This window comes from Carassius gibelio, chromosome A23 (assembly GCF_023724105.1).
Source record: "Carassius gibelio isolate Cgi1373 ecotype wild population from Czech Republic chromosome A23, carGib1.2-hapl.c, whole genome shotgun sequence".
Lineage (NCBI taxonomy): Eukaryota > Metazoa > Chordata > Actinopteri > Cypriniformes > Cyprinidae > Carassius > Carassius gibelio.
The window spans coordinates 25,362,145-25,384,540 of NC_068393.1; the positions used below are offsets into that span (position 1 = coordinate 25,362,145).

Sequence of the window (22,396 nt, forward strand, 5' to 3'; positions counted from 1 at the left end):
CACAGGTGGCAGCAATACTAATAGGCCTACTTATGTTTCATTTATGTTTTCCTTTTTATTCGAAAAAATCTTGAATCTCGGTTCTCAAATATGTAGATGCATTTTACATCTTTATAGATTATGTTGATCTAGTGTGCGATGGCAAGAAGAATACTAAGTGTATAAAGAGCTGTCTAGTCACTTAAGTAACAGATATCAGTGTCATGCCATAAAATATTTTTAGTACGAATGACTGTGTGTTTAATGTGAATTTAATAAAAAAACACTGTAAGACAGGTTAAAATCATTGTACAGAAAGACAGCACATTTTAATAATCAAAAAACATTTTCACTGACTTCAGTTTAGAGTTCAAGCACTCTCAAAAACTCCCCTAAAAATCACTGAAGCCGTTTACACTGTGAAATGAGTGTCTTACTTACAAATTCGTACACACGTTGATTCTGACCAGAAAGCGGGATGCAGTGAGCGAGCGCATTCAGAGATGACTCACGTGCACGCCTCTGTGACGTGATCGACGCACTGAACGATATAATCACTATCGGATGTTAAAAAATAATATTCGGCTATTTTTGTCTTTTGGAAGCTTCACTCAAATTCCACTTGAGCCAAAATCTGAGGGAGCGCGTGCTCCATCACGTTGGGCTCGACGCAGAGGAATAATTATGATTATTTTCAGGACGGGAACAAAATGTTCTAAATAAATGTTGCACAACATAATAATTCACCCTCAGGCGCTCTTATAGTCAGCTATATAAAGAATTATTGTTATTATCACTATTATTATTATTATTTTATTTATTTATTTTTACAACAGTATCCACGAATAATTTTGGTCTTTTTTATTTGCTCATCCGCGATATGTCTATAGTACATTTTCTATCAGACAGATGTTAGCTACATAAGGAAAATGATTTTCACTGACAAATTTGCCCAATGCAAATGACAAGGTATTCGTATAAACTGGTTTACAGGGCGAGTTTCGAGGGAGGCGGGGTTGTGCGTGCGTGTGGGGATGGGGGGGGACTTTAACCCCATCGAGCACACGCACACACACACGCACACACACACGCACACACACACACTTGTTCATATGTCTCTCTGATGGCGTTGGCTTTTTTCGTGCGGGTCTCGAGGCTCCTGATGGTCATGATCCTCTTGCAGGGTGTGTGTGTGATGTTTTATTACACACGCAACACACACTCATCCAGGTGAACATTTTCAATATTTCTGAATATCTTATTAATTATCTCGAATTGAAATCATGCTGAGGGTTTTATTTAAGTCGGACTGTTATAAAGTCTGAGACTGATATAAGGTTGTAGTTTCTAAGTGATTGGTTATTCACTATGTGCTGGTTGAGGACATTTCCCCTTTCAATGTGAAGCGCTTTGAGTCCCCAGAAAATTTATTATTATTATTATCATTATTCACTATAGTGTGATTGCTGTGATTAAGTTTTTTAAAGAGGTAGCCTATATTGTGGTTTAAATGTTTTAATTTTAGCTCGAAATTTTATTGTAATTTTAATCAGGAAAGACATTTTTTAGATTTGCCATGTAGTTTTGATTTGTCCCGGACTCGATCTAATTAAGCGACTGTCATAAAAGTGCACACAAATACTTTTAATAGACATGCGTTCGCACATTCGAAAACAGACAACGCATCATGCAAATAAACTATAATGATTTGAATTAAGTGTAAAAACATGAATACATAATGTTAAGCTGTGAATGTGAATATAATACAGTGGGTGTGGCAACATGAGCTCCTATTATGTGGAAGTTATCTAGTTCTGAATATTTGTAAAATTAAACAAAAAAACGAAATCATTTTTCCGAATCCAGTTTGTGTGTGATGTGTGTACAACAATAACAAAGATCCAGACTCCTTCAGTCTTTCAGTCCAGATAAAGTGCCACATCCTTCAACAAAGCCATTGCCATTGTTCTTATTGCTGTTCAGTTTGTAGAGAACTCGCTAAATTCAAAACACATTTTGTTAATTTCAAGAACATTCATAACTTCATCAGGAAATCAGAGCACTGCTATAATAATATCCCACTTCTGTTTTTAAATGACACTGGTGATGTGCATTTATAAGAAATATTCAGCAGCTGTGATCTTTCTGCAATGAGTTAAACCTCATTATTGTAATTTACAAAAGGAAGTGTTCCTGAATCAATATTCATATCAAGGGATCAGTTTAATTAGAGATTAGTACTTGACTTCCCTGTGGTGGATCCTGTTACTCCAGACGCTCTGCTCACGATACAAACAGAAGGGATTTAGATTCTTACCCTTTGGGGAAACATTAGACCATTTTTTTATTAAAACCATTCGAATCTTATTAGTTGGTAAAGAAACTAGAAACAATTTTTTTGTGAACCTGTATATCAGGAACAACAGGTACAGCTAGAAATCTTAAAGGGATGGTTCACATTTAATTGCTTGTCCTCATTTGATATCCATAGCACGGGAAAAAAAACAAGTTCAAGTTCTTCTGAATTCATTTATAGTAATTGTATTGGATGTTTCTTTCATGTAATATTCCACTCAGGATGTGTTTCCTTCATAATTTGCTGGTCAGTTATATTTCAATAGATAACATCATCAAAGAGCAAAACTTAGTTTTTGCTTTATTATTAAGCTTAGTCATATGTGGATTTGAGTCTCTATTAGTTAATTCCTGTGGTCCAATCAAACACCATTGAGTTCCTCATAGACATGTGCAGATTCTCCGGAGCTCAGACAATATTTGCAGAGTCAAATAAGGGAATCTGAGCTTCCAGGTGAAGTACCTTGGAAGTAGCTCTGAAACCTGTGACGTCTGTCATTTCCTTCTGTCTTTTGGGTACAATGTTAGAATCTGGGGTGATGGCTTTTCTTACAATTCTCTTGGTTAACAAGTTAAAACACTCCATCAATTTGAAGAAATGTTTACTTTGTGAACATCCGGTTTTCAACCTCTGGGTTGAATATTTTCCAAACACATTTTCTCCTTTAATTCAGTAATAGCTTGTGCATTAACAACATAACAAACTCTAACACAAAAGCCAGAGTATAAATATTACATCACAAAACTCTACCTCTGATTAATTATATTACTTGCCATTTGTTCAATATTTTAAAAAATAAGCCAGTAATTAAACCTTTGTATCCTGAGGAGTCCTTAAGATGTTTTTCAGAATTTTTTTGAGAACATTCAATATTATGTGTAATTTATCTTTGAACTTATAATCTCCCATGCTAACAAATATCCATCCTTTAAGTCTTTTGTACTTTAAATTCAAAAATTCACATTATATTTACATAACATTTAATCATTTAGCAGATGCATTTACCCAACTTACAAATAAGAACAACAGAAGCAATCAGACCAACGAGAGAAAAACTACAGTAGTTTCAGTTTGTCTATCACAGAACCCCTAGCAAGGTTTTTTTTTCTTTTTAAGAATAGGATAGACAAGGAAAGGTAAGTGCTAGTATTAGTTGGTCAAGTGCTGCCGAAAAGATGTTTTTTTTGATAATGAGGAAAACGGGAGGTCATTCCACCAGCTGGGCACAGTCCAGGAAAAGTCCAGGAAAAGTTAGGGTTAGGGTTAGGGTTAGCCACTGATTCAGCCACTGCTTCACTGCAGTGAGTTGCATTAGTTATTTGGTAAGCAACATCAATCAATCACCTTTATTTATATAGTGCTTTAAACAAAATACATTGCGCCAAAGCACTGAACAACATTCATTTGGAAAACAGTGTGTCAATAATGCAAAATGATAGTTAAACATGACCTGTTATTCCAGCCTGGCCTCATTGTTTAAACGTATTGTTTAGAGGTGTTAGTCTGTAACACTTACAAGCACAAAACTTGCATTTTGGTCAAGTTACCTTTATACAATACCGATTGTGTCAAAGCAGCTTTACTGCATCAAACAGGAAAATAGTTTGTCAATGATGCGAGAAGACAAAAACTGAGCAATTTTTCAGATAAAGTCACTTTTCTTTAATGATTCAGTGATTTCATCATTCAGATCAGTTCTCTTCCAATAGTGTCTATGCAATCAGTCAACTAAGCAAGCCAAAGGAACCAAAACTCCTTCGGTGACAGAAATGGAGAGAAACCCTGGGAGAAACCAGGATAACATTAAAAATATATTTTATAGTTGCTAATCTCACTCCTACCTTTAAACCTAACCATTACTATTTCTTAATAGGTAAAAGTGAAAGTGATGTGACATACAGCCAAGTATGGTGACCTATACTCAGAATTCATGTACACACACACACACACACACACACAGCAGTGAACACACACACACAGCAGTGAACACACACACACACACACACACACAGCAGTGAACACACACACACACACAGCAGTGAACACACACACACACACAGCAGTGAACACACACACACACACACACACAGCAGTGAACACACACACACACACACACACAGCAGTGAACACACACACACACAGTGGGGATCATTTATGCTGCGGCGCCCGGGGAGCAGTTGGGGGTTCAGTGCCTTGCTTGAGGGCAGCTCAATTGTGGTATTGCTGGCCCGAGACTCAAACCCACAACCTTAGGGTTAGGAATCAAACTCTCTAACCACTAGGCCATGACCCCAGCTTTCCCCAGCAACACACCTTGCCAGAACATGGCATGCCACAATCTGTGATGAAACAGCTAAGAACCAAATGGTTAGAGACATGGACTAGTCACCCAAAAGATCGCCTGTTCAAGTCTTGGTGCTGGTAGGAGTTGTAGGTGGTAGGGAGAGAATTAACAGCACTCTCTTCCTCACTCAATACCCATGGCTGAAGTGCCCTTGAGCAATGCACTGAACACCCAATTGCTCCCCGGGCACTGGATATAGCTGCCCACTGCTCCGGGTGTGTGTTCACTTCTTACTGCTGTGTGTGTGCACTTGGATGGGTAAACCGCACAATAGACTTTTCCTCTGCATTGGCATGAGTATTCTCTTTTCCCAGTTGACCCAAAGAACCAACTGGCTGAGGTGTCTGAGCACCAGGTGCCTGTTTGCACACAACTGATTGCGAGACTGTGCAAGTATGAGCCAGTCATCGAAAGTTGAGAATGTGCCAGGATCAAAGAGGCCGTGCCAGAGGAAACAACAGAGCCACTGAAATACCCACGGTGTGGCAGCATTGTTGAACACAGGGACTCGAGGCCTTCTGTGACAGCCCAACCTCCACCGAGAAACCACTCTTCCAGCCTCAAAAGATCTGGACATGGTGGAGGATTCTACACAAGCCTGACATTCTCGGCATCTCAGGAAAGCATAGCCATCATCTCTGGGTCTGGTTCAGACAACGCAGTCACACCTGAAGTGGGCAACACAGCGGAGCTCACCACTACCTCTCAGCATCGAAGCGAAAGGATGAAAGCAGTGCACCTGCTGCCTCTTATACTCAGGCTGTGATCAGCAACCGCTGGGTGCAATAATCGTATGCCAATGTGCATTGGCTCATTTAGTTTACACTCACAGTGGATTGGTCTCTCTGGCGAGATCCCAATTCATCGAATATCACTGACATGAAGAGTGACTGACTGAAATCGAACTATATATTCTTTTACTGTATCCTTATTCCTCAACCATATATATTATTTTACCATTAACACCGGTTGAATTTCCTTCTTGACAATGCTAAAATACTCTCCCATATTCTTTTCAGTATTTAATAGTTATTGAAATTCCAGTATTACCAGATAAATATCATAATCTAAGTTGTTTTGTGATCTTTATTCACAATGTTTCATAATATGTTTCTGTTTCATTTTCTAAAATTACATTCTCGCACAATTAAATAATATTTCTTCTATATTTATGTTCCTCTTCAACTTGGCTAGTCTAACCACTATTTATATGGTGTTTACTTAAAAAGTGATTCCAGTTCTTATCAAAATTGCTTAATTTGCCATCTTCAGTGTGAAGTCCAGTAAAGCCGACCAAGATTGCAAAATCCTCTAAAGTTTCTAGCAGCAGAACCACAAACACATAAACGCACTTTCTTGTGTTTGTACTGGAAGTTGTCCGCATTTAAAGGAAACAAAAATAAAAAAAAATAACATTGTAAGAAATTCAATATATTATTGCAATATGTCAAGTCAAGACAAGTCACATTTATTTATATAGCACTTTAAACAAAAAGGATTGCGTCAAAGCAAATGACAAACATTAATTAGGAAAACAGTGTGTCAATAATGCAAAATGATAGTTAAAGGCAGTTCATCATTGAATTCAGTGATGTCATCATCTCAGTTCAGTTTAAATAGTATCATTTGCAAATCAAGTCAACGATATCACTTTAGATGAAGTGACCCCAACTAAGCAAGCCAGAGGTGACAGCGGCAAGGAACCGAAACTCCATCGGTGACAGAATGGAGAAGAAACCTTGGGAGAAATCTGGGCCTGTATCTGGGCTCTAGTTGTCCTGGTCTCCGCTGTCTTTCAGGGATGTAGAGGTCCTTTCTAGGTGCTGATCCACCATCTGGTCTGGATACGTACTGGATCCGGGTGACTGCAGTGACCCTCTGATCTGGACACAGACTGGATCTGGTGGCTACGGTGACCTCGGAACAAGAGAGAAACAGACTAATATTAGCGTAGATGCCATTCTTCTAATGATGTAGCAAGTACATCGGGTGTTATGGGAAGTGTTCCCGGTTCCGGTTTACCTAATTAATGCAGCCTAAAAATCCTTTAACGGATTTGGATATTAAAAGCATATTAGTATGTTATGTGTATGCCAGGTTAAAGAGATGGGTCTTTAATCTAGATTTAAACTGCAAGAGTGTGTCTGCCTCCCGAACAATGTTAGGTAGGTTATTCCAGAGTTTAGGAGCCAAATAGGAAAAGGATCTGCCGCCCGCAGTTGATTTTGATATTCTAGGTATTATCAAATTGCCTGAGTTTTGAGAACGTAGCGGACGTAGAGGAGTATAATGTAAAAGGAGCTCATTCAAATACTGAGGTGCTAAACCATTCAGGGCTTTATAAGTAATAAGCAATATTTTAAAATCTATACGATGTTTGATAGGGAGCCAGTGCAGTGTGGACAGGACCGGGCTAATATGGTCATACTTCCTGGTTCTAGTAAGAACTCTTGCTGCTGCATTTTGGACTAGCTGTAGTTTGTTTACCAAGCGTGCAGAACAACCACCCAATAAAGCATTACAATAATCTAACCTTGAGGTCATGAATGCATGGATTAATATTTCTGCATTTGACATTGAGAGCATAAGCCGTAATTTAGATATATTTTTCTGATGGAAAAATGCAGTTTTACAAATGCTAGAAACGTGGCTTTCTAAGGAAAGATTATGATCAAGTAGCACACCTAGGTTCCTAACTGATGACGAAGAATTGACAGAGCAGCCATCAAGTCTTAGACAGTGTTCTAGGTTATTACAAGCAGAGTTTTTAGGTCCTATAATTAACACCTGTTTTTTCAGATTTTAGCAGTAAGAAATTACTTGTCTTCCAGTCTTTTTTTTTAATATAGACTATAAATTCTGTTCACCAGGCTGTGAAGAAATATAGAGCTGAGTATCATCAGCATAACAGTGAAAGCTAACACCATGTTTCCTGACGATATCTCCTACGTGTAACATGTAAAGTGTGAAGAGTGGCGGCCCTAGTACTGAGCCTTGAGGTACTCCATACTGCACTTGTGATCGATATGATACATCTTCATTCACTGCTACGAACTGATGGCGGTCATATAAATATGATTTAAACCATGCTAATGCACTTCCATTGATGCCAACAAAGTGTTCAAGTCTATGCAAAAGAATCTTGTGGTCAATTGTGTTAAATGCAGCGCTAAGATCCAATAAAACTAATAGAGAGATACACCCACGATCAGATGATAAGAGCAGATCATTTGTAACTCTAAGGAGAGCAGTCTCAGTACTATGATACGGTCTAAATCCTGACTGGAAATCCTCACAGATACCATTATTCTCTAAGAAGGAATATAATTGTGAGGATATGTGTAAAGGTATCTAAAATAAATAAACAAATAGCCAGGGTAATTGCTTTTCTTTCATATTATACTACAAATAGTTGAAAGATCTCATTTTTTGAAGTAGAAGTTTAATTAACTTTCAGACAAAAACTGAAACAAAAAAAAAGTTTTGTTTCGTAACATTTCTGATAAATCAGGCATTTATGACTCACATAGACTGATAGAGTGGGACTATGAAAATAAAAACAGCTCAGGTTTATTCAGAGACACAAACTTAGCTAAGAGTAAGAAGCTCCAGCTAAAGTTACACTAAAAGATCTCTGACTGGATTAAAAAAACTCTAAACAGAAGGCATGCAGTAGATCAAGTGTGACAACAAAGTTTGATTATGTAGATAATTTAATTCCTTATAAATTAAATAAAATTGAAATATGATACAGTGGCTTTGAAATTGTTGTTCTTTCTTTCAGAGATGGGATGACGGACACTCTTCAGCAGATGCAGTGTGCTAAACTCAGACGCAAGTTTTCCATTATCAAACCGGCCAAAAGGTGCGTGAGAATCAAGATCAGAAGTGACGTTTCTGTTTCAGAGATAACATCATTAAATGTCTTTTTCTTCTTCTCAGTATTAAAATGGAGAGTTTCACACGGGAGCTATCAGATTTCATGAGCTGCCCGTACAAATCCAACACAACTGAGCGCGAGGTCAACAGGTTTGTGTGTCTTTGTTGGTTTTGGCACATGCTTTTGTCTAAACTGATGAAGTTGTTAAGTGTTGAAAGATGACGCACAAGAAGAACTTGATGCCTCACATTCCTGAGTTATTGTTATCTCTGAGTGCACTTGTGGAGCTTTTGAGCTACTTAAACTTTGAACTTAAGAGATCCACTCATGCATCTTCAGTTGATATTTTAATATTGAGTTTTCAAAAGAATCCTATTCTAAAGTTTTAATAATGGATTTTACTTTCTTTAATGCATCCATGACACATAACACTGCAGATGTTTCCTTACAAGCAGCATGAAAATATGTGCGTGGCTTTATCATTTCTATCTGATTGTGATATGTGTTTGATGTTTTAGATTCATGAGATTAATGTGCCAGCTTTTAAAAAAAAGAAAAAAAAGAACATGTGATTAATGTTCAGACTCTGTGTGTTTAACAAGACAGTTAAAACAATAAATCTTTGAATGCTGAGATCATTTTAACAGAGATTACACTTATAAAGCTTTTGAATGCTAATAAACTTTCTGTGTGTGTGTGTGTGTGTGTGTGTGTGTCTATGGCAGATTGAAGCTGCAGTTTTTCTGTAACGCCACAGGATCGTTATTCCTCACCAAACGAAACACAGCTGTCAATCAGACCATCCCATATGAAACAAGCAAAATAAAAACATACACAGTAAACGCAGCCATCCACAGCATGATGCCTGAGGTGTGTTATTAATATGCATTTACTCATTAAATTATTAAACTATATCTTTGTTTAAATGTTTCATTTTACATAGATTATGGCCAGATCTGTCCTCTGAATGTGACACAAACCTGTCAAACTTGTCAAGCCCTACAAGATGTATAGATTATAGATCCTCTTTCTCATGGACATGATTTCTAACTTGCCTAAACGACTGAAAAGTAGTTTGACTAATAGCATGTAGGCATTGTATATAATCAACCATGCGTGGCGTGCAACAAGGCGTGATCTACAGAGAACAGTCAAAGCAATGCAAATATGTGTAGGTACAGTATGATGTACGAGGACTCACACCCCAGACATGCTGATCATGTTTTGTTTTTACAGTTTTTGCCTGTTGCTTGAACACATTTTGCAAAACTTAAAGCAAACATGACACAAAACTGGGAGATATACCATTCACCTCTGTGTCAAATTGAAGCTCTAATATCAAAACCTAACATTCCTTTGTCAAAATGTAACTCTGATGACAAAATGACACGTACTTGCATCTTATACATACACTTTCAGATCAGGGGGAACACACTAGTCTACTTTATATAAAACACTGCAGTCTTTGATTTTCACTGTTTATTTAGACGGTATATTTTCAGGAAGCACAATTTCAAAACAACCAAAAAAGCAAATAGGCCTGCTCAATATTGTACATTGTAGCACTATACATTGCAGTAACATGAATTCAGATAAAGCAAAAAATAATAATAATAATAATATAAAAAACCAGGGCTCTGAACCTGTTCAAGAAACGAAAACGAAAACCGGAAACAAACGATATTTTGACAGGAATAGAACCAGAAACAGAAACGAAATGAATTTAGTTTTTAGTTTTTCTAGGCGTTGGTGCATGTGCATTCCACACTCAAGTAGAGACCTGGGAGTACGGCGGGACCCAGCGCAACCGAGTGCGTCGCGGGACAATATTTGATTGGTGAATGTGGAAGCAGGATATTATTGTGTGCGGGTGGCGGGAAAATACAGTTATTTGCGGGACTCCCGCAAAGTGGAAATATGTAGCAAAATTAAATTACTAAAAACAGATAAACCTTTATTTATAATAGACTAAAATAAAATAGACTTTGCGGAATGGGAGGATGCTGATGAAACCATGGACCTCATCAATGAACAACATGCTATTCCTGCACGGACTACATTAGTAGTCATAGTCTACAATTTTTTTTTTTTTCATTCCGTTTATTTTTAATTATTTATTTTGATAAGTATTTAGAATTGGTCTATTTTGTTATTTAAAAAAATATTTTTTTGTTTGTTTAATGTTTGAGGAAAAGAAGGCATTCTTAAGCAGTATAGGCAAATTTTCCTTTGAACATGAAATAAATCCAGGTTTATTATTATTATATAATTCATTAGGCTAATAGGTATATTTTTTATTTACATTTCTTACTTTTTTACTGTATTTCTATGTTCTAAGTTCCATGTTCGTTCCATTCATCCATTTAATTAAATGCAAATAAAACGAAACATTTGTTTCTTTTTTAAATTTATAACAGGCGAGCAATTGAAAAAAATAACAGGGTAGCAGGCAGAATATGCAATGGATTTAAAAAAAAAAAAAAAAAAAAACGTATACTTTACCTGCGGGATTTTGCAGGCGGTAGCGGGAGGAAACTTGATCGTTTGCGGGCGGGAGCGGGAGAAAATAAGATATTTTTGCGGGAGCGGGATAAAATCTTGCAGGAGCGGGACAGAAAAATAAATCCCGCGCAGGTCTCTACACTCAAGCGCAGCATGCTTAGCCTTTCCTGCCCAACCGAGGACCGCAGCTCTCCTTTAATTATTCCTAACTTTGAGAAGCTCCGCTCGCCAGAGTCATTGGACACCATCATGCACAGATAGATCCGCTAACCAATTTCGACAGATGGAAACGATTTATTTTCAGTAAATTATCATAATATTTTAAAAGGTTTTCCTGCATGGTATATATATATATATATAGTCTAGAGAGAGAATGAGAGAGAAACTCAATGAAAAAAAATATTTCATTCAGAAATAGACAAAATGCAGACACAAAATGTTTACAAACATTAGGCTATTTTTTTTTATAATAATTTGTTATTCAAATACATGGCGAATAGGAAACTTTGATTTTGTGTCGAATGAAAATCCCAACATTGGTTTCAGTTTCGTTTTAGTCTAAATTAATTAGTTTTGGTTTTGTCGTTAATATTGCTAAAGCTTCTTATATTTGTAATTCTTGTTCTTTTCTAAATACTGTTAATTGAAATTATTTTTGTTGTGGAGTGAGGGGAACTAAAATAGCCTATAGCTTCACAAATTTCCCAGAAGCTGAACAGTTTTCATTTGATATGAACCTCAAAATAATAATTGAATGAAATTTGGAGTCCGACTGTCGGACGCAAATACAGCGTTACTTATTATACATTTATTATTATTATATATTATTTATATTAAATAAAATTTTAGCATCCAGATAAATCGGGAACATGGAAATATTTGGATTCCTGCGGAATGAGAGAGGTAGCTTCAGCTTCAGCTTACATTCATTTGTTTTTGGATTGAGGTTTTTATAGCCTAAACTTTAGAGGATTTGATTTGAAGAGAAACTAATAACTGTTTTTATAATGTTTTAAAACGTTTTGCTTTAGACTACAGGCATTTTAGCCTTCATTATATCGGAAAGTAATAGGGCTCATAAAACGGAGTTACGTTTTTTGTTTTTTTACTCTCAAAACGTTTCTTAAAATCTTATAGGCTACAACTGTTTTTTTTTAACAATGCAGCAAACATTTTAAAATATCTTAAAAATACTTTTAAAGTGTTGATAGATTTTTTTTATTTTATTATTATTTATTTTTTTTAAGTAGGCCTAGCTTACATTTGGACAAAATCTGGTGCAAGCTATAAACTGTAAGCGTTAGATCTCTATTTTTTCCTCTTTTTTAGTAAGAAAAACGCTATATTATTATTAAATTATTATTATTAGGCAAATTATAGGCAAATAATATTGTTTTTAAAAAATAACGTTATTAACCGGTATTTCTTCCTCCCGAACCGGTTTCAGAACGGTAATAATTTCAGAGGAACGCAGAACAGAACCGTTAAAATATCGATTGGATGGCTTGCGATGTCGATGAGATTCTGTGATTTTCTGTGTTTACAGTATACTGTGTATATATATATATATATATATATATATATATATATATATATATATATATATATATATATATATATATATATATATTTTTTTTTTTTTTTTTTTTTTTTGCTTTATCTGAATTCATGTTACTGTCGTTTTCGTTCCTTGAACCGGTTCAGAGCCCTGGTTTTTTTTATATTATTATTATTATTTTTTGCTTTATCTGAATTCAGTTACTGCAATGTACAGTGCTACAATGTACAATATTGAGCAGGCCTATTTGCTTTTTTGGTTGTTTGAAAATGTGCCTCCTGAATATATGTCTTCTGAATAAACAGTGAAACTCAAAGACTGCAGTGTTTTATATAAAGTAGTGTGTTCGCCCTGATCTGAAAGTGTATGTATAAGATGCAAGTACGTGTCATTTTGTCATCAGAGTTACACTTTGACAAAGGAATGTTAGGTTTTGATATTAGAGCTTCAATTTGACACAGAGGTGAATGGTATATTTCCCAGTGTTGTGTCATGTTTACTTTAAGTTTTGCTAAATGTGTTCAAGCAACAGGCAAAAACTGTAATGTTCTGAGTTTGACCTCAAGTACACTATGCATCAGTCTATTGGAACACAAAGTTAGCAAACTAGAAACACTGGACACGTGACTTTCGGGAAAAAGAGCAGATGTTTTCACCTGTGTGTGTGTGTGTGTGTGTGTGTGTGTGTGTGTGTGTGTGTGTGTGTGTGTGTGTGTGTGTGTGTGTGTGTGTGCAGGATTTCCCCTGGAGTGGTCGTCGTCTGGGTCGGTGTGCTGTAGTTGGCAGTGGTGGGATCCTGAAGAACAGCAGCTGTGGACGTGAGATTGACAGCGCAGACTTCGTCATACGGTAAACACATCCCAGCATGCCTTGCCTCCCTCGACACATCCACCTGTAATCACTCACCCTTCCTGTTAACATGAAGTTTTCTCTCTGTGTTTCAGATTTAACTTGGCGACGATTAATGACAGTGATGTTGGGCTGAAGACGGATCTGATAACCATCAACCCCAGTCAGATTCGGTCAGTATCCATAAACACCAGCTCAGTTCACATTTAAATAAGGACATTTAGATTTAGATTGAAAGATTTAAAGTTAAAGCTCTCGATTCTTGTTTTAAAAGAATCTAACTAAAGGTTTAGCCAAAAAAACACATTCATGAGCCATTACTGGCATCCCCATGTACTCCCTCTTCAAAATAAAGGAGCTTTAATGGTTCCATGAAGAACCTTTAACATACAGGGAATTATTCAGTTGCACAAAATATTGATTATATTTATACGTTGGAAATAGCACGTGAAGACATCTCGCTCAACACAGTGAAGTGAGTCGATTTGATAACTTTGTGGTTTATTATTTTGAGTCGTATGGGATGCGGTAACACACGTCCCTCTCACAACATATTGCTTTACAGATCTATCGCTTCTGCCACTCAGAAATATTCATGCAATCATGCAATCACGCTCCGGCGCGGTTAGCGATCACACACTGATCTATGTATAACTGAACCGCGCTCTGGTCCACCTCTTCAACTGAACCAAGGACTGATAAACAGAGCCATCTCACCAGACAAAATCCCAGGGTTTGGGGGTTAAGAGAATTATTCTCCTTAGTATTCTGATCACTGATTTATGAACTATGGTTATGATTTGCCTTGGTATCATTGAGAAACTGGTTTACTACAATCTTGTGTCTTCAAATGTGGTTTATTTTAGAATGCCTTATTTTCTTTATGCAAATTATAGCTCTCTGATTTTAGCTTTTCCAACTTTTGATGGACTCGCTCTTCTCACTTTTCTCAACACATATCATAGCAAGGCATTTACTTTCAATGAAGAAAAGTGGAAATAATGTGCATAACGAGTGTTTTAGCATTTTGTAAGACCATAGGTCTACCAAATAAACATTTCCAGTGGCAAACACGGTAATCAGTAGCGATTACGAGTGTTTATTTCGATCTGTGTGTCTGTAGATTCAACACCCTGGTGGAGCGGGTCAGTGTGTACGAAAACGCCTCTGTCGCTATTCCTGCCTTTGCCTACACATTCTGCACTGGAAAGGCCATCACAGCTCTCAAAATCCTCCATCCAATCAGACCCCAGCAGCCGGTGGTGTTCTTCAGCCCCATTTACCTGCGGACACTGGACCGTTTATGGAAGGGGCGTGGCCTGAAGTCAGTCCGCCTCTCTTCTGGGTTTTTGCTAATTAACACAGCGCTGGAACTGTGTGAGGACGTGCACGTGTACGGATTCTGGCCATTCAGCACCGATCTGCAAGACAATCCCATTCCGTACCATTATTACGACCAGTTGCGTCCGCACCCCTACATGCACAAAATGTCGGAGGAGTTTGTGCGGCTTCTGCAGCTCCACAGCCAGGGGGCGCTGACACTACACCTGCAGCCCTGCCCCTCAGAGACACACTGATATCTTATTTTTACTTTAATTTATTCATATGAGAGGACATGTTACATTATTAATTTGTGAATTAGTGCATATTGTATAATTTAGGGATGACCAATATTATCGGAATCGGCCGATAATGGCTTTAAAGTGTCCCATAATGCCTTTTTGAATATAATTTTTCATGCAGTGTGTCATGTAGCAAAATGTGAACATAAATTATCTGCAAAGTTGTGAAGCTGACAGTGCACGACTCGCAATCGCGAGATAGAGAGACTTATTCTTTGAGTTATTCACAAAACTAACTTTTTACCTCATTTAGAAATTAGGTAAAATTCAGTCTTTTTTTTTGAGAAAACAAATGTGTTTTCTCACCTTTCATGCAGGTGAACCTGTTTTAGGAGACTCATAAAAAAATATTAGCAACCTTAAAAAATGGCATAACAGGGTCACTTTAAATGTAAATATCGGCCGATATGAAAAATTATGCCGATATGTCACTGATAAGAGGAATACTCACTTTTGTTCAGGGTCTGCTAGTGCTTAGATCATGTCAGCAATGAGGCTCATTCTTGAAGCATTTTTTTTTTCTGAATGATGATTAGATTGACTGCTTAGATCTCTGCATTTAATCTGTGAAAGCACATACTGAACTAGAATTAAAAGTTAGTGAACTAACTTTGATGTTGGCTTGGCCATCTTGGCCATGGAGCAAAAGAGCCAAAGTACTTGTGTGCCCAACATTGAGTTGCCCCGCTGCAAAATTAATACACATAATAATGCCATAAAAAAATACACCTGCAACAGTCTTTTTCCATGCTCCCTTGCTGTTTTCTTTTTTTAATAAAAAGCCTGGGCTATGATAACAGCTATGACAGGGTTGTCTAGCTGGATGTGAAATAAGTCTTGCCTATTTTTCTCGTGTATGTATTTCACAGTCCTGCCACCGTTGCGTTGTGGGCAACGACACACAAGATTACTGAAACAATGCATTTTAAATCAAGGAGATCATAAGGGGTCCAAGCACAATGGTTTGTATAGATGATGCAGTTACACACTGTTTAAAATTGTTTAATTTGTACTGTATGTTCATTCTATTTATTTATTTGTGCTATTTACATAATGTTTACTTTTTTTAAGTTTGTTTTTGTTAATGTAAAATAGCACTGCATAGTCTTCACTGTAAGATAAAATACACAATCAAACCAAAATGTATTCAGACACCTTCAACATTTCTCACATAATCACAGTTTATTTGCTGTAGTTTAGAAACTGGTAATAATATATGACAATAACTCAGAACAAATTCATCTTGATAATTTCGGATAACTTTGATAAAAAGATATGAAATGGAATCAACCAAAACTTCAGACTGTCAGTATGACAATATTTACACAACTATCAATACTTTGTTGAACAGTTACCAAGCAAGAAATGCTTAATTTGGTTCAGTCTGTGGTGTGAAAAGGTTGCATTAACAATTAAAGAAAGAAACACTTAAGCAAAACATGGGCAGGTCCTTAATTATTATTTTTTTAAATCAATTTCACTGGTAGCCTACTGTATGAAGAATTAGTGGGTATAATATTTCACAGATCACTATTTTGCCATACTCACTTACATAAATGAACTAGTGGCCTGCACCCACTAGTAAAACAATTCTATCTTATTTTTGGATTGACTTTGGATAAATTCTTGTACTACAAGGTAATTCAGTCAAGAGCAGTGAGTGATTACTTTCATTTTCATACATTAAAGACACTGACAGCAGAGCTAGTAAATTAGGCGCGGTCCCTTTAAGAGACAAACGCATCCATTATGATGATACACATCCGATTTTATTTTTGCAAATCTTTACTTTCACTTAAGACATAACCACATACTTATTCGAACACACTTTCCAACACGGGTATTTCGACATATTTTGTATGTATTTGTTGTCGGTACAAAAGCAAGAAGACTTTGAGACGCGTCTCTGCTTGCTCCCTGAACAACACCGCGCTGCTGAATTGAGCTCTTTTGCTTTTCGCTCTTTTTTCTGTTTATTTAAACTGCGATTTGAATTTGTTCGTTCAGGTCCAGGAGGAAGTGAACGTCCTGAACGACAGCTCTCTTCAGTGTTGCTGTCCCTGTCCGCGATACGCGCGGCTCTCTCTCGTGCACACGCGCCATCAGCTGCTCAGTTCAGTTTCCCGCAGCGCGGGGCTGAAGCCAACTTGATGTGTTGAATGCTCGGAGCACGTTATAAAACGTATTCTTAAAATACACATTTCTGTTTTAATAAATGGTCATATTAAATCATAGCATAACACATAAGTAGATACAAAAATAATCAGTGATGCATGCGACCCTTTTGGTCTCAGTGTAGCTCCCTGCTTTACCATGTTATGCAACGCTGAGCAATTGCTGCGACGTTAAGCCTGACAGAGAAATCTCACAAGCACATATAAACACTCATTTTCATATGTGTAATATATTCTTCTAATTGTTTTGTGCCGTTTCGCTGCAGTGTTTTAATGTGAAAGGCTGTAAATGTGTACTTCAAGTGTTCAGAGGAATACATCCCGAGCTCATCTGTGACGTTCAGCATGATGATTCAGTTAGAAACCAGCTAAGACCAGCGTGACAGTGGCCAAAACTACTTTAAAACCATATAATATATTATTCTAATTGTTTTGTGCCGTTTCGCTGCAGTGTTTTAATGCGAAAGGCTGTAAATTCTCTGTGGACTTCAAGTGTTCAGAGAAATACATCGCCAGCTCGCGAGCAGTTGGCTGCCGCGAATATATAATGTTATTACTTTAAACAGTTCAGAAACATCTGAATTTAGCTCTTGGTGTGTTCTAACGTGTGGATTGCGTGTAATCGCGTTTTTAAAAGGTCTTAAATAAGAATGAATTCGCTAGTTCTCGGCTCCGTGTAGACAGCCTGAGCTGAGCAGCAGTATTTTTAACCAGTTTAAAAGTGAAACGAAACCCGACTCCGCCCCTAAATGTCATTGCAACTGTAGGGGCGCAATTTTTCTCAGACAATGTAAGTCTATGGGTAATGTATTTTGACATTTAAAAATTAATAAAAAAAAAACTTTAAGTCTGATCAGTCTGAAAAGATATAGCACACACCACCACTCTATCCCGCAGGTGTCTGCCGAGTTTGGGGCTTGTGGCTTTAAAGCCCTAGGAGGAGTTGCGTTCAGAATTTCTGTCAGAAAAATAATAAGAAGAAAAAGAAGAAGTTTAAATAGCATAACAGTATGTTGGCTTGTTGCCAAGCCAACATAATTACTCGTTTGGTGTAAACAGTAATGGCACGTGCAGCGGCAGTGATGGCCTCCCCCAGGTCCTAAAGCCCGTTCAGTAAGGAGTTTGATTGTCCCATTTATAATTCAATTAAAAGTAAAATAACCTACACAAATAACATTCATTTCTGATTAAATAAAACAGTAATTGATGTCATAAAATAATGAATATGTTTTGATTTAAAGGTCAGAAGCTATAGCTTTCATGAAAAAAATATCACAAACATGAGACTTGTAAATTAAAATAAATTATATATACTGATTTATTCGTTAATTTGTAATATGTTTTATTTTTGAAAACAAATAATAAGCTTTAAAAGATTTTCAGAATTTTTACAACTCTTTTGCTTTAGGCCATCTACAAATGTTAAATCTTAAAATAAAATATCAGGGTTAACCTTGCATCTTTCTGGGGTGGAATGCAATGACTGATATATTGTTTATTTATAGTTATTTTCAAAAGCTTTAATGTACTGTCAAAATACCTTTATTATTGTATATTTAATTGTAACAAATAAGTTCTTGTTGAAAACTAACCAAAATTAAAAATATTTTGCTTATAATTTCTGCTCAGGAGAGACTTGCTGTTGTTTCCAAACAAAAAAGGAAATACATCGCATCGAGTGAAAAATATCGGCATATCGGCAAAAATCCAATATCATGCATCCCTAAAAATTACAATATTTTAAATAAATGTAAAGCCACAAAACAAAGCATTATCTGTATTTATAAATCATTTTAGGCTGTCCGAAGGAGAATGTTTTGTTAGATGTAGTTCACTGGAGATGGTTTTGTTCCCAATCTGAAAAATGTATGAAATATTTATTTCCCCATGTGACTGTACTCAATTTTGGGATAAAATATGATATGGAATAATTTGTAAATGTTTCATGTGTTTGATTATAGAAATGGTCAAACTGTTTACATAAAGCTTGAAGTTTGAGCTTCTCTGAACACAAACTTCCTTGTGCATCACAGTCCCAGATAGCACAGGTACATCTGCAAGATATCTGTTAAAGATCTCTTCTTCTGTACAGCATCTGCTTTGTACAAATAACTGATAGACATCTTTAAGACGTCAGTTTTACTTCATAAACATCTTAAAAGGATAGGAAATGTCCTATTGATGTATTGCAGCTGTAAATGCAGACGTCAAATAGACGTCTCAGAGATGTAGGTGTGCTAGAGTGTTTGCTCATCTGCTATACGTCTATAGGAAATTTCTTATCATATATCAAATAGACATTTAGAAGATGTCTTTAAGATGTTAATGATTTGACATCTTAATCAGATGAGACGATCTTCTACGTGTTCTATCAGTGTTTATGTGGTTCACGGATCTTTCCTGAACTATTTATTAGTGTTTTTTTAGTGAAACAAGTTTCAGTATTTCTGTAAACTGTGTAATACAGTGTTTTTTCAGGGTGTTTTCGGCGGACTTTAGAGCCATAAAGCAGGTGAATGATTAATTTGGCAGCAGAAATGAGACTTTATGCTTGATCGTGGTGAACGGCGGAGCAGCAAGTTTCACACAGTGACCGGATCTAATATTGGTCTAGATATAAAAATACAGTAAGTAATAACTCTTTAGCACCCTTAACTTGAGTGTTTTAGTGGTTTAAGTGGCTGTGAGGGAAAGTAAATGCGTCATCTGTCCTTCTAATGCGTCATTTATAACTTGAATCCATCAGAACAGCACATCATTGGCCAGCGATGGAAGAAAGTAAGGTAAGAGTAACTCTCTTAATGATTAAAACAAATAAAACATGACATTTTTTTTACCGGGTTTCTCTCTATGTCAGACTGATCGTGTAACCCCGCCCACAACTCCAAACAAAGCCACGCCCTCTTCGCCAGTGTCCGCTGAAGGACCGAGTGAGTCAAAACGTCATTTTTTTTATTATTATTATTTATTTTTTCTTGATTATGCAAGCATTAATGTCAACATTAAGAATACATTTCCATTTTATTTCTATGAAAACATTTGTTTTGAAGTCGTGCCCTAGTGGTTAGAGAGTTTGACTCCTGAACGTAAGGTTGTGGGTTCGAGTCCCAGGTTGGCAATACCACGACACTGCTCCCCGGGCTGTAGTTGTTGTTTGTCGATGCCGGGGTTCGTGTACATCCAGTTGCATTGTGAGAATCGTTCTGTCTGTTTTTGTCCTGCAGTGGGTTTGGGCAGCCCAGAGTTACTAAGAGAACTGAAACAACCGCACGTGCTCAAACACGTCCCCCCGAACACGGGACTGAAAACTATGATCTATGGACGAGGACGACAGGTGAGACGCACACACTGTAGCCAATCTACTCCACTGAATAAATCAGTTCATTCAAAATGAATATGTTATTGTTTACCCAGGTATCATATAAAAGTACCACGTGATATGATATGATCTATAAAGCATGTTTTGTTGTAATGAACTGTTTTTAAATGCCTCTAGGAAACGTTTTTACTCAGGACATTCTCTAAAGGATGTTTTAAAAAAATGTTTCACTAGAAATAATCTTACTTTTTGTAAATCAAAATTGAAATGGAAAAAATATGTATAATATTTGTTAAATTTGTTATTTTTGTTTGTTTGTTTGTTTTCATTACTAGCCTACTGCCTGCTACTACTGTTTGTTTCCTTTAAAACACATTAATCTTGCCATGAAAATAGCCATACATTCATACATAATCACCATACCAGGGTATTTTTCATGGAATAAAACACATTTTATTTGTAAAGCAAACTTTACAAATGAAATGTATAAATAAAAAAAATAAATACAACTATTATTACAAAGATTACAATAAAAGTGTAAATTAATTTAAAAAAGAGAAGAGAAAATAACAGCGAAACATGAACTAAAATGAATAAAGAAAAAATCATGTTATTATTATATCAAAATCTTTGTAATTTTTTATTATATTTTAACAAGGTCCTTATTTAGTTTTATTAATCATGTTCAATTACATAATCTAAAAATACATATATTTCTATAATTTTGTAACATAAATTATAAAATTTATATATATTTTATTAGTTTTTATCATAAAATTTGAATATATTTTTTTTAATTGTGTTTCAGAATCAGAAGGCAGAGAGTCAGTCTAAAACCCCGCACTGAAACTCCAGCATTCTCAGTGACTGTTCAGCTGTGATTAGTTGCTCTGTCACTGGCTGTTTGAGCTGTCAGTCACTGATAAGCCCCGCCCCCTGCTGTGATGTGGGCGGGTGGTTGGCTCTGGTTCTGAGGATCATTAGTGAATCTGTCATGTTTGGGTGCAAGTATGAAACCAGTATGTCAACCAGTAGCATAAATGATGTTTAAACAATGTATGAAATAAAAATCAAAATTGTACTGTCTGTGTGTGTGTGTGTGTGTGTGTGCGTGTGTGTGTGTGTTTGTGTGTGTGTATGTGTGTGTATGTTTGTGTGTCAGAATTGAAGTGGCCAAATGGAATTTTAAATGGAATTATGGGAAGAAGTTTTTAGTGAATTGCAGTCCAGAGAGATTAAACACAGTCACACAGGAGGAATTTAATCAGTCCAACAGACTGCTGCTGTGAACTGTAAATGACAACCAATAAACTGCATCATAAATATGTTTAAATAGATTACTTTATAAACATGACTCAGATTAATATATATGTGTGTGTGTGTGTGTGTGTGTTTCCTTGTTCGTCCTGTTCTCTGGAGCTCAAGGAACCAAGTGAGAATCATCAGACTGAAGGTGACGCTTTATTCCTTCACATCTCTGACACTCACAGAAAATCACTTACTTCCTCATTGCAAAACAAGGTGGATATTATGTGTCCTAATGTATAATGTGTCCCAATTTGACTTGTTTATGAGTGTTTGATTAGGGATGGTTAAACAAATGGTCATGGTTAAAAATCTAACTTTAGCAAGGGATTGCTCTTCTAGTCTTTCTGTCTGGTAAGAAAAGAGTCTGGTGAAAAAGGTGAAATGTTCTCGTCTTTTATTTGTACACTAGATGTCTCTGTGTTCCTAATTTGATTATTTATGAGCAGTTTGTCAGGGAAGTCAAATCTCAATAGATCTTTACACATTTGACCAATAAATCTGACAT

The 22,396-nt window shown here is 36.4% G+C and overlaps 1 protein-coding gene across 1 annotated transcript; it reads left to right on the forward strand.

The window, feature by feature from the left end:
• The first annotated feature begins 975 nt into the window (after positions 1 to 975).
• Positions 976 to 15,296, forward strand: LOC127945022 (alpha-2,8-sialyltransferase 8E-like). Its single transcript, XM_052541527.1, has 7 exons — positions 976 to 1,209; positions 8,464 to 8,544; positions 8,622 to 8,708; positions 9,285 to 9,429; positions 13,356 to 13,468; positions 13,564 to 13,641; positions 14,592 to 15,296. Exons 1-7 carry the CDS (start codon positions 1,103 to 1,105, stop codon positions 15,043 to 15,045), a joined length of 1,065 nt encoding a protein of 354 aa, XP_052397487.1. The 5' UTR covers positions 976 to 1,102; the 3' UTR covers positions 15,046 to 15,296.
• The last annotated feature ends 7,100 nt before the right edge of the window (positions 15,297 to 22,396 follow it).

What these genes read in the sequence shown, in the direction of transcription:
- LOC127945022 (XM_052541527.1), top strand. Translation starts at nt 1,103, where the DNA reads ATGGCGTTGGCTTTTTTCGTGCGGGTCTCGAGGCTCCTGATGGTCATG. An exon ending in AGCGCAGACTTCGTCATACG is followed by an intron (nt 13,469 to 13,563) that starts GTAAACACATCC and finishes TCTGTGTTTCAG; the next exon opens with ATTTAACTTGGCGACGATTA. An exon ending in ATCAACCCCAGTCAGATTCG is followed by an intron (nt 13,642 to 14,591) that starts GTCAGTATCCAT and finishes GTGTGTCTGTAG; the next exon opens with ATTCAACACCCTGGTGGAGC.